This window comes from Amblyomma maculatum, chromosome 1, assembly GCF_055883805.1.
Source record: "Amblyomma maculatum isolate TAMU_Amacu chromosome 1, ASM5588380v1, whole genome shotgun sequence".
Classification (NCBI taxonomy): Eukaryota; Metazoa; Arthropoda; class Arachnida; order Ixodida; family Ixodidae; genus Amblyomma; species Amblyomma maculatum.
In genome coordinates, this window is record NC_139344.1 from 196,457,869 (window position 1) to 196,471,451 (window position 13,583).

At 43.8% G+C, this 13,583-nt stretch overlaps 1 protein-coding gene across 1 annotated transcript in view; it reads right to left on the reverse strand.

The window, feature by feature from the left end:
- Positions 1-292: 292 nt before the first annotated feature.
- Positions 293-13,583, reverse strand: part of LOC146205334 (transmembrane protein 127-like) — a 32,696-nt gene continuing 19,405 nt past the window's right edge. The window contains exon 4 of the mRNA XM_084589982.1: positions 293-1,755. Coding sequence (XP_084446108.1) covers positions 1,400-1,755 — 356 coding nt within the window. The 3' untranslated portion in view covers positions 293-1,399. The remainder of the gene's footprint in view (positions 1,756-13,583) is intronic.

A 13,583-nucleotide genomic window follows, 5' to 3' on the forward strand; every position in this document is an offset into this window, starting at 1 on the left:
ACACATCTGAATCTAGCTATGGAGGTGAAATGTTCATTCTAAAGGGGCGTATGAAGCACTTTTTTAACTGGTATCAATTTGCAAAGGCTTCACATGCAAAAATATCCTCCGAAATAGGACAAAAGCATCAACACACTTAGCAGTTAGCTCAATTTCTGGAAATTGTGTGCAAATGCCAGATATTATGCCAAATATTATGTGCAAAACTTTTGCAAATTTTTCAGAAGCATAAGTAATTAATTTAAACAACATTTATAATTAAGTCATTTCAAACAAGAATTGATACTTGGGCATGTGGGTGTATATGAAACATGAAATATATAGTGCGAAGAGGTATGGACAGTAAGAACTGTCCTAGTCTCTTCAAGCTGTGTATTTCATATTGCATTCCAAACAGTATGCATTTAAATGTCTCTTTGAAACTGGTGCGCTGAAGATGAATGACTTGTGAAAATGCATACCTTGATTAGTAGAGCAACTCTTGATACTACTGTGATTATACACAGTTTCTTGCATAGTTATATCATAATTTTTTAAACTTTGCTTTGGGAAAAACACTGATTCGATTAACCTAGACCGTTTATAATGTTAGTATGAAAATTTAATCACAGTTTTTGCTTGGTTTATCCATAGTGGATCATACTAGTTAGGCATGAATAAGCTATAGGGCAAAGTGCTGTGACGTGCTATTATTTAGGTTCCATGTCGCAGTTTTCAGATTTTTAAACACATGGCCTAGAATGGTGCTGCGACCAAATGTAGTACTACAAAAAATGTACAAGAACTATGCCATCATTGCGCAAAACTTATACTACAAGCAAAAAAAGGTTGGCAAATAAAATACCCAGTATATCAAATGATACAGACTATATGCAAAGTCCAAAATGCATATGTTTTTTTTTTTTTTTTTTTTTACACATTAAGACTAGCAAACAAAGCTAAGAATATTTAAAATAATACATTACAGCTAGTTCCATGCACAGCACAGCTGTGATCTTAATTTATATTAAATCAAGTACCTCAATGTTATAATGCTAAGCAGACACAAGACACCAATCACAATTTTTATGGCAGACGTGCATAAGGAACTCAGAAAGAAACTATACACAACAATACCACAACAAAACTTGCATATAAATGCACATACTTTCTAATGAAATGGCATGCCAGTAGCAGGATGTTAAAATTACCCCGCAAAGCATGAGTTCTATGAAATGTGCTCTCGCAACATAAGAAGTGCTCCAAAACAGACACCTTGCGTTCAGCTGCAGACATGAATTACACAGGCCCTTCTGCCCCGAATGCCAATCACAGCAGTCACTAGGTGCAAACAGTTTAGTTTGTATGACAGGGCTAGGATGTTTCATTTGGTTAAGCTGCAGAAGTCTTGACCACAGTTTCATGGTGAGTATGGAGGTAAGGGAGGCAGGCTGTGTAGGCGAGTTAGGTCTTGTCGGTAAGGCCACATTTCTGAATGCGAGATGCCTACTACGAATGTCTCTCGTGAGAAGTCGTCATCCAGAAGCAGGCTATCTATGGCCGAGTCACCAAGTTGTGTCACAGGCACAGGACGAGCCAACAGGTTTGCACCAGCAGCCAAAACAGCCGCAGCTCCAGCTGCAGCCACAAGGTGGTAGCTAACACTGAAGCTGACTTCAACACGTGAGCTTCGGCTTGGCTTCGTCATCTCCTGCTGCACCTCCATCAAGGTTGAGATGTAGTAGCATGTTCCAACAACTCCAAGGCAAAGCCCCACTGAGCAGTGAGAAAAGAAACAGCAGTAGTTTTAAAAAGAAAACAGCTTTGCAATAAAAAAAGCTACTTATACTGCAGCCAGGTCATATACTATATACAGTAGAACCCCTTCATAGTAATGTCACTGGGACTGGCAAAAGTTTTTACTATTTCAGGGCCTTTACTATATCAGTGGTTGGGATGACATGGCCCTGAAGATGCTGTCTGCCTACTAACTGATAAATGCCTACTAACTGAACATGTCCTGTTGCTTAATGAAAAAAAACAAAAAGAAAAAAAAAACCTTTAAAATACCTTCCCTCTCTATCTCTTATCATCTCTTTGTGCAATTTTTTCAGCTATAAGGTTTCTGTTTACATCTTGTGGAAGTACCTCTTAAGCATGAAGGCAATGTGTCTATAAATAAAAACAGAGTTTGATTTCACGTGAAAACCAAAGCCTTGCATGAACATGGCGTCATTTTCCATTGTTTCTGTCATTTAAGAGGCAATAGATGAGAAATGCACATAGCGGTCAAGTGCAGCAAAGCCGCACACGCCGTGCCTCTACTACCTTTAGCGTGCGTGTGGCGATTTCATTTCATCGGAAGTTGTCGCCTCATGACCAGACGTACTTTACCATAACAGATTTTTGTCAAAAATGCCTTTACTATAAAAAAGGAAAAAATGTACAGTCGTCGATGGGAGATGAACTATATATATTTTTTTATATATATATATATATATATATATATATATTGTAACAAACTGGATTCCAAGGGAAGGAAAGCGTAGCAGAGGGCGGCAGAAAGTTAGGTGGGCAGATGAGGTTAAGAAGTTCGTAGGGGTCAAGTGGATGCAGCTAGCACAGAACCGGGTTAAGTGGAGAAATATGGGAGAGGCCTTCGCCCTGCAGTGGGTATAGTCAGGCTGATGATGATGTTAAACCTGGAAAGCGCATAAAAAACACACGGACAACAGCAAGAGACACACACACGAGCGCTTACTTCCAACTGATTTTAATTTCATGCGAGAAGCAGAATATATGTACACTAGAGATCACATGCGCATGCGAAGGAAAAAACTCAAACAGGAAAAAATATTATCTGGCTGCACATGTAAAAGATGAAAGATATGCAATCTCTTTCTCAGACAGCAAAATCGACGCATACATACGCATACGCATACAGTGTACATATATTCTGCTTCTCGCATGAAATTAAAATCAGTTGGAAGTAAGCGCTCGTGTGTCTGTCTCTTGCTGTTGTCCGTGTGTTTTTTATGCGCTTTCCAGGTTTAACATGTCTAACCAACCCGCCCAAACGCTGCCATTACTGATGATGATGATATATATATATATATATATACTTTGCGTTTAATTATCTTTCCCCTAAACAGATTCGTTACTAATTTCTGTAATTATCTAAGCAAACATTAAAAAAAAAAAAAAAAAAAGACGTAAGAGGACCATCCCCAACGCTTTCCTTGGCCTCGCCGACTGTTGGCTTCTTTCCTTCATACATATATACATACACACACACACACACACACACATATATGTATATATATATATATATATATACATACATACATATATACACACACATTTTTTTATTTGTGCATACTGCACTAGCCACTTATGCGGCTGTGGCAGGGGTTGGGTCACAATACAAAGAGTAGTCATAATGATGTTCATAAGTTCGATGCATGAAACAATTACATTGCTTATGACCAAGAATTCATTAAAAAAAATTAACAAGCACTTTGTACAGTTGCAGCTTGCAAAAACAAACAAATGAAAAAATAAAAAGACAAAGACCCAGATGACCACGGGGAGGTACAGCACATCAAGTAGTGGATAGTGGCATTAAACCCGATGCGATCTGTTGAGCATATTTTGTAAAAGTTATCGCTTGCACACATGAACGTTTTACAAATACACGATCACTTTTGTATCACAATATATAACTCTAAAGTAAATCGGCAATGCGAGACAGAAATTCACTAAGGGATCGGCTCGTTATAATGTCATCGAAAAGCATGTTCCACCCTCTCACAACCATGGGGAAGAAAGAGAACTTGTAAATATCAGCGTTAAAGCGGTATTAAGTGGTGTCTAGAGAGTTTAAATACTGTGGATCTAGTCCGAAATGGGATGCTATATTTAGTGATGTCTATATGAAAAGTGTTGTTCAGAAGAAGAATGGATGGATGGATGGAAACAACTTTATTTAATAAAAAAAAAAAAAAAGTCTTCTAGGGTGGTCCCCTACTAGTCCAGGAGCCCACGGGCTTTTGCTTCACATAGAGCCCGATCTACCAGCCATTTCTGACCGGCAGGTTGAGCTGTCCGCAAAGCAGCCTCCCAGGAAGAAAAGGTGGGATGGGGGATGGGGGGCACTGCCTGGGGGGAAGGACATTCCCACAGGTAGTGGAAAAGTGAGGATTTTGGCTCGCCACAGGTGTCGCAGTGAGGGGGCAAGCCAGGGTGAAGGCATGAGAGATGGTAGGGGGAAATGAAACAATCCGTCTGCAATTGTCGCCATGTAGCACTGGATAAGGGTGACAAGGTGCTGTGGGGTGGTGGCAGTGTCATGCGCTTGTGTTTGTAGAATGTGGTGATTTGGTGGTATGTAGAAAGGACCGATGTGGCCTCCTGCGCGGAGTTGGGTGCCTGATCATCCGGGGCTCGGGTAGAGAATTCTCGAGCCAGCGCATGAATGTGCTCATTACCGGGGATCGAGGCATGCCCTGGGATCCACGTTAGATTAACCGTTCGGTCGAGAGAGGTGGCGGTGGTAAGAATATGATGTGCGGCTGGTGTCGCCACGCCGTTTAGGTAGTGGCGGTATGCTGCCTGAGAATCTGTACAAATTTCGGTAATGTCTTTGTCAATGGCCCAAGAAACTAAAACGCAAACATTTCGCTCTATTGCCGATTTTTAGGAGGCCAGCTTTCATTAGGAGCTCTGTGGGTGAATCACAACGAGCGTAAGTATTGTATGAATCTTAACACTCTTCTCTGAATATTTTCTTATTTACCTTGATACTACAGCACAAAACACAAGAGTATCATGTATGCTAGCAGTCTCATCTCGGGACGCAAACCTAACGGCGTGTCGCAGGTGGTGGTGGTGATGAAAGACCTTTAATAACTCTAAATGAGTATGGACAAGAAGGTGTGATTGAACCAACCCTTAAGGGGCTGGTTCTCACAAGCACTAGGTGGGGGACCCAGTGGCGTCGGCCGCTGCCCGGGCATGCTCCACCATGGCATTTTGGGCCTGTAGATCAGAGCAACCAAGCAGGGTCACCTTCCAGTCCTCCCGGGTGGTGTTGGGGTTAGGAGGGATAGCAGGGTTGGATGGGGAGGCCCACACTATGCGGTAGATGTCTGAAGACTTCTCCGCACAGTGCAGACAGCTGCCCGAGAAAGAAGGGCCAAAGTGTTTGAGAGCTGCCGGGCACAGCAAAGTATTAGTATAAAGGCGGAGCAGAAGCTACACCTCTGCCTTTGAGAGTCCTTTACATGGGCAGGGATAAAGACTATGGCCAGACTGACAGTGCAGAACAATGTCTGAAAGAGTAGGCAGGAGTGAATTGTAGTTCCCGATTGCCAGGGTTTGAGGGGAATGCCTAGTGACAGAGCATGCGGGCGGCGGCGTCAGCTGCCTCATTTCCTACAAGTCCCATGTGAGCAGGAGCCCAAACACCATTCCGGCGAGCAGGGTCCCTGGTATATATTCTGTTTTGTAGAAGGCAGTAGGCTAGGTACGGTACCCAGCCTTGCTCGATGTTCCGACAAGCCCCTCGCGAATCGGAAATTACTGTTTTGGAAGTGGGATGAGATGCAGCCAACGCAATGGTGACTTCCTCCGCGTGTTATGTCCAGGGCTCGAAAAGTAAGCCCATTTACTGCTTTAGATTGGTGGACAACCGCAGCTGTATACCATACCCCATGGTGGGGGCCGGAGGCGTCCACATAAAATACGCTGAGTTTCAATCCATAGTGGCGAGCTAGAGCTTCCGCCTCCACCAGGCACCGGCCATTACGGTCCTCTCGGGTCATGTTTGCGGGAAGAGGGCGCACGTGAAAGATGCGTCTCCACTGTGATGGAATGCGTGTGCACTCTTTAATGAGAGTGGTATGTTGGATATGTAGTCTGGCAAGGAGGCGGCGATCCAACGATGTCTTCAAGAGAAGTGTATATTGGTTGGTCAAGTGGGCTTCCCACAGCTCCCGAAATGTGTTCACCATACCCAGCCCCAGGAGACGCTGATTGGAGGTGTTCACGGGGAGGTCGAGAGCCAGCTTTATAATTCTGCGGAGGATAACTTCGAGTGCATCCTAGTCTTGCTTCCGCATGTGGAGGTACAGAGTCGAATAAAGAATTTGACTGGTTATAAAGGCATGCGCCACCGCAAGGCCTCTTTGCATCTCAAGCCCCCGCGCTTGTTAGAAACCCGGCAGACCATGCGGCCCACCTGGTCCCTCACCTGACGAGTTTGAGCAATGTCGTTTCTGACCGTCTGAGTTGATGTATAAAGAGCCCCAGTACCCGGACTTCCACACGTTCAGGGACTGGACCTGTCTTGAGAGACAATGTTACTTTGGCAGTGAACTTTGGTGATGGGCGTATGCGTACAAATTCAGACTTTTGGGGGGGAGCATTGAAGGCCGCAGCGGCAAGCATAACAGTCCACTATGGTTGCCGCCTGCAGCTGGTTGGCCTCAAGATGTCTCTGCGGAAGCCCTGTGTCGCCTACAAGGTGATGTCATCGGTGTACAGCGCATGCTGCACACTGCCGATAGCCCCGAGCTGAGCTGGCAGGTGCATCATGGCCAGATTGAATAACAGGGGAGAGAGCACCGAACCCTGAGGTGTACCCATGGTTCTTATGCAAAAAGGACCTTGCTCCATATCCTGGTTTCGAATGTAAGATCGTCTGTCGGTCAAAAATTGCCGAATGTATTGAAACGCGTTTTTGCCACAGTTAGTTTAAGAGAAGTGGGTCAGAATGATCTCACGTGTGACGCTGTCGAATGCTCCCTTCAAATCCAAGGCGAGTACGACCTTGTCATTGTGGGGGCATTCGACAGGGTCGAGGACAGCCCGATTGAGTTGTAGCAAGACATCTTGTGTAGATCTGCATGGGCGAAATGCAAACATGGCGTCAGCGAAAATGTGTTGGGATTCCATGAACTCTGACAACCTGTCACATACCATCGCGTCGAAGGGAGCAGAGTGCCGAGTAGGCTTTGGGTATAGTATATGTCACATCCTTATCACATATAAGTCACAGGTCAATTATGTCAAGATATTTATATTCAGTTGCCCTATTTAATTCAACATGCAATATTTTATAAGGGAAGATGAGTTTTTTTTTTTTTTTTCTAGTTGCAGTCACCCAAACAGTTTTTTCAATGTTAAGCACCATTTTCCATGTTTGACACCATGCTGCTATCTGTGTGAGAGCATTTCCAAGCTCAATTTGGTCATCACTGTTTTTAATTACCTTGTAGATGATGCAGTCATCTGCAAACACTCTGATAGTAGTGTTAACATTATTAAACATATAATTAATAAACGGAAGAAAACAAACTGACGCTAATGCAGTGCCTTGGGGCACTCCGGACAGTAAGTACCAGCATATTCTGAATGAAGGCTGTTCTTCACAGAGGACGAACTGGGATCTATTGGATAAGTAATATTTGAGCCAACGAGTTACAGATTCAGAACCGAGGTAGTTGAGAAGTTTGTAGTGGAGTTTACAGCGAGACACCCCGTCAAATGTCTTGGAGAAATCAAGAAAAATTATGGTTTGGTTTGGTTTGGTTTGTAGCGTTTAACGTCCCAAAGTGACTCAGGCTATGAGAGACACCGTAGTAGAGGACAGGAAATTTCGACCACCTGGGGTTCTTTAACGTGCACTGACATCGCACAGCACACGGGCGCCTTGCTTTTTGCCCCCATGGAAAAGCGGCCGCCGAGGCCGGGATTCGATCCCGCATCCTTGGGAACAGTAGTCAAGCGCCATACTAGGAAAATTATATCTACTTGTCCATGCTTATCAATGGCTGCCATAAGGTGATGGATGGTTGCTATTAACCGAGTCACTGTGGGGAAGCTATTTCTTAAACCATGCTGGTTTTCGTGAAGCAGACTTATTTTCAGCAAAGGTTAGTATATATGTGTCATAATGATGCGTTCCATGATTTTACAGGCAGCTGAAGTTAAGGAAATTGAACAGTAGTTAGATAGCATTGTAACATCTCTGGATTTAAAAATAGGAATGATCTTGAAGACTTTCCATTCCTCAGGCACTATACAGCTTTCCATGGAAGTTTTACAAATGAGTAGTAAATACTTCCACTCAGTGCATTTTCTGGAAAAAAATAAACAAAAAACCATTTAATATTTTATCTGGTCCATTACATTTTTTTTACATCTATGCTTTATAACAAGGAGAGTATACCTGGTTAAGAGAAGATATCACCAGGCTCATGGCTGCTACTTGGTATAATTTGGCAAGTAGTAGACACATCATCGTTGTCTACAGTGAACACTGGCTGGAAATAACTGTCTTGCTAAACCCATTACAAACAATTATTTGAAAAGGTCTGCAAGAGTGTTTTAATATTGCCACGCGGGGGGCAATAATGCCACGTGCCTAGCACCACGCGGCTTCCACAATGAGACGCAACGACGACGAAGCAGCTGTTGCTGCATGAGGAGCTTTGGAAGATTAAAAAACAATGCCTCTTGTGTAGGCCTGCACATCCCTGTACATCTGCACAACCCTACACCCATTCACAAGTCTGCAACCTCTTGGGTCGTGACAATATGTTAGGGTTAAATACCCCTGGCCCTTTCACATTCTTTCAGGTACCTAACTCTGTGAGCAGTAGAAGCACTCTGTTTCTCTAAAAGAAGCTGGTGGTGTGTCTTCTAATTCTCCCCAGGTGCACACATGGAGAAAGCATCTAGATGCCACAGACTTTATTGAGAATGACTGCAATGAGCACATGGCAACCAACCTTGCTACAAGAGCTGCCTAATGTGAGCCAGGTGATCGGTCTGTTATTTTGACACCCTTATAATACCTAATTATAGCTCCTGTGCGTGAATAAGTAGACTTTGAATAAGATTTCACATACATATACAAGTCTGGCAATGGACCAGATGTGAAACGCATTACCGTCACATTTCCGCCTTGTTTAAATGCAGATCCAAACAAATTTCAGCTTAAATTCACAGTTCCAGCCTTGGTATTTATCAGCACCACGAGCATTAGGCTCCCAGCGAGAGGAGGCGCTATCAAGCGGTGGCGTCGGTTGAACGTTTCGGTTTCACCATGCTCATCCCGCGATCCTCGTGACCACGGTGCCAGTGGCGCACACGTGGCTGGGAGGAGGTCAATGGCACCTCGCATGATGTAGGGATGGAGAAAGAATCACTCTGCGCTTTGCACGTGTTTCACACTGGCCTCTCCAGCCATGCTGGCCACGCCCTAAAGCCAAATCGCAGATGCTTCACCAGTATTCCCAAGGAGCGCGTTGGTCACCCTTTCGAGAAATGAGAGATACCGAAAACGTTGCTTATACTGAAAGATATCTCCAGCAAGGGACTCTCAGCAGATGATACACATACTGGACGACGAGAATAGCGAAAATCCTGAACCTGAGAACACGTCCTGGGCGCACGCGCCTGCGTGCGGTGCTGATACGACCAGGTGCTAGCAGCTCATGCGCTGCCATCCTATGTCCGAGCTTGAAGTAGCCTACTAGATTTAGAACAATCAGAGAAACATGGCTTCTGCGACTGCCGGGGTGAATACGAGCTGCTCTTCTCACGATGCATGAAACTCTCCTATTAAGCACGTCGACGCAAGAAGGGGAGCAACTGCGAAATGTAGTGCAAATCTATATTTGGTAACCTTTACTCGCTCTCATTATACGCGGATGACAACTTTTAGTTTTTTTTCAGTTTTGTGCTATCTCAACATTGCACCTTATTATTTGTGGGTTTTAGGGTAATTCCATAATAATGTTATATTACATTTCTACATTGTATGCATGAATTCATTGCATTTCAGACTGACGTTATCCATCAGCACCATTACTGTCACTGTACAAGCCACTGCCACTTAACAGGGCACTGAGGATAAAGTGAAGCTCGCTTGTATTGGTAGATTGCCTACTACTCTTAGTTTAAATATTACTCTTGAATGAAAAATAAAATGTATTAGCGAGAAATGACTAAAACATAAAATACAGTTATTGCCGCAAATGGCCATATTTGCTATACTACCAGACAAGTTTTAGTGACTATGCAGCCAAAGCTACAGATCCAAAACGCATTAGCTCACTGCGGAGCAGAATATTGTCCCTTGATAAATTATGTGGATCGTGCGCTGGAATATTGTATCATTACAGAAATGCCTATGCTGTTATTACATTAAGATTGTACTACAATATAGGCCAGTACAACGTTAGTGTAATGCATTTCAAAATCAGTACACGGCGTCATGAAAATGGGATGACTGCGCCACCTGCCGGGAATCTCCCGAAGTATACGACGGCTGCTGCTGATGCGCCCACCCGTCTGTTTTTGTGCGCTTTTGCAATGCGCATGTTTCGGCAACGTATGTAGCGTGTGATGTTCATTAACCTCGAATATACGTTCACTTAAAAGACATTTCTGCGTCGTTGGAGGCTTAGAAGCCATTATTTAAGTAAAGGCGCAACTGAAACTGAAACCGTACCAGAGGCCAGATATGCCAGAACTACATGGTGTAGTAACACCATGGCGAAAGCTCCGCCCCCGTAGCCTTGGCACCATAGCCAGAAAAACTTGTCCGCAAGTATAGCACAATGCAGTGCGGAAACAGTTTTGTGTGTGCAGAACCCCGAGGACAGGCTACACAACCGTTTACCCATGAGCAGTGATCATGGAGTCCCTTTCAGAGCTATCCCTAAAATTTCAAAATTTTCTCAGCAATAAATGCATTTTTTTGCTAACAAACATCAACATAACAAGGAAAATTCATGAATCAGCCTTTACTAGGAAAAGAAAACTGGACTGAGTTGTCCTCAGTGTTCCTTTAGCTTCTAGCGGTACATTAGTGGATAAATGGCACATTTAAGCCCATGAAGTGGACTGAAGCAACCATCTCTATGTCAGTATCGAGAATAACTGAATATACTGTGCCATCAGAAGACAAATTCTTGGCACTACGCATAGCAGTAGTAAATGCAGCAGTGTTTTGACGTGCACATCAGCCACTGCTGCATGGCTCCCCAATGCATTTACAGTTCAGGAAAAATAGTGGTGCAGCTTGTACTGTGTGTCTAAATGTATTTAAGATGTTCAAGGATTTTGGGAAAGGCACGATTTAATTGAATTTGTGACCATCGCCAATGAATGCTGGCAAGCAAGCATAACATAAAAGGCATTATTGCCCTCTGTTCACTGCCGCTTGTCCAGCATTACTTCCCACTGCATGTGGATGCAGGTCAATGAGCACACTGCATCCTTATCCGGTGCTTGTATGCCACGTAAAATCTGACCAATCTTTGCATAACAGCAAAGTTAATTTACGTGCTAGGAACACCACTGCTTTTTCTCAATCTGTATGCTTAGCAAATGCAAATACCCCTTCTATTTTGTACACAAAAAAAGAATCGACAAACAACGCGTGCATGAAACAATTTTCTGTGGTAGAAACCAATACACTGCCTTCAAAACCTGCTACTTGTTACCTTTCAAATGGTGGTGATGCCACTAGCAACCATTTTTTCCCCTCAGATTAAACTGTATATAGCAAGAGTTTCAGATCCAGTAAAAACAAATTACAAACAGTAAATTCAGCGGTTCATCAACTCAAGGCAGCACATGGGCTACGAGGGACATTGCAGTGAAGAGAGCTCTGGATTAATTTGGACCACCTGGGGTCATCATCATCTTCAGTCGGATTACATCCAATGCAGGGCAAAGGCCTCTCCCATATTTCTCCAACTAACCCAGTCCTGTACTAGCCACATTCACGCGAACTTCTTAACCTCATCTGCCCACCTAACTTTCTGCCGCACCCTGCTGCACTTTCCTTCCCTCAGAATGAAATTTGTTACCCTAACAATCATCTGTTATCCTCTCTTTGCACTACACGCCCTGCCCATGCCCATTTCTTCTTCTTGATTTATATTAGAATGTCATTAACTCGAGTTATTTCTCAGACCCACTCTGCACGCTTCCTATCTCTTAACGTTACACCTACCATTTCGTGTTCCATAGCCCCTGTACTCACGGGGCTGCACGTTTCACGTTTCAGCCCCGTGAGTACAGGAGTACAGGTAAGATGCAATTGTTGTATACTTGAGCGATACCGGTAAGCTGCTAGTCATAACCTGTGAGTAGTTGCCAAATGCACTCCATCTCAATCTTTTTCTCCTAGTTATTTCTCTTTCATGGTCTGGATCTGCGGTTACTAATCTGTACTTAGTAGACATATTCGTCCACCACTTCCAGTGCTTCGTTACCTATTGTGAACTGCTGTTCCTTCTCAATGCTGCTGAACATTACCTTTGTCTTCTGCATATTGATTTTCAAGCCTACCTTTCTGCTATTCCTGTCTAGGTTATCAATCATTCTTTGCTGTTCCCCCCCTGAGTTACTTAGCAAGGCAATGTCATCAGCGAATCACAGATTACTAATGTATTCTCCATCAACCCTTATCCCTATCTGTCCCCATTCCAAGTCTCAATACTTCCTCTAAGCAAGCTGCGAATAGTACTGGGGAGATCGTATCTCTTTGCCTAACACCTTTCTTTATGGGAATTTTGTCACCTGGGGCATATTGACATCAATCAGCACACGAGCGCCTTCGTATTTCACCTCAAGTGACACACAACTGAACCAGTAGAAGCAGTAAAGGACTATCCATTTTGTGTGCATGATACAGCCAAAGTAGCTGCTCAATAACTGCTGCAGCTACAATGGCATTTTCAAACGCAGATGATATACTATCAGTGGGGCATGACATGACTGTTTTCAAAAAACTATCAGCAAATATACTGCTGTTACCATGCATGTCATGCCACAGGCACGGGCTTGTTAAAAGCAGGACAAAATGAAGTTGTATTTTCATGCTTCAGCAAGATTTCTTTCTTCACATTTGAAAAATACGAGCAAAGTAACGACACAATTGCCTCTGGAAACTACCGTATAAACGCGTGTAAGGGTCGTACTTTTTCTTCCAGATTTGAGGGCCAATTTTCGGGGTGCGGTCCATACACGCAACATTAATTTCTTTTTTTTTTTTTTTTTTTTTCAAGTGAGAACAGACCAATCAGTGAATGTGGGGCGTTTATTTACCATGCAATCGTCACTCGCGGAGTCTTCCAACTCCGAGCTGGAGCTGTGCTCTGGTGCACATTCACTCCACAACTGGTAGTCTTCAGCCCCGCCTAACTGTTTGCATGGCTTGCCTCAAAAAGCACGCCTTTAGTAGCTGGTGTTCAACACATCCTTCTGGTTGCACCAGCTTCAGACGCACTTCTCATGAGTACGTCAAATTTTCGGCTGGCCGCATGCTTGCCGTGTTCGAGCGCGAACTCCACTACTTTTCGTTTAAAGTCTGCCGTGTAGCTACCAATATGCTTGCCCATCATGCTAGAATGGCAACGCTCGATGGCAATTCGCGAAAAATAAAGTAGAGAGCACACAAGAGCCGCAACTATGGCGTGCAACTACGCCAACCACGCTACTATTACTCACGTCCCTTTGACAGTCGCAAAACAAAGTCGGGGTGGCCGGGGCTGGTGACACCGATGCCAATATGGATTGCAGAA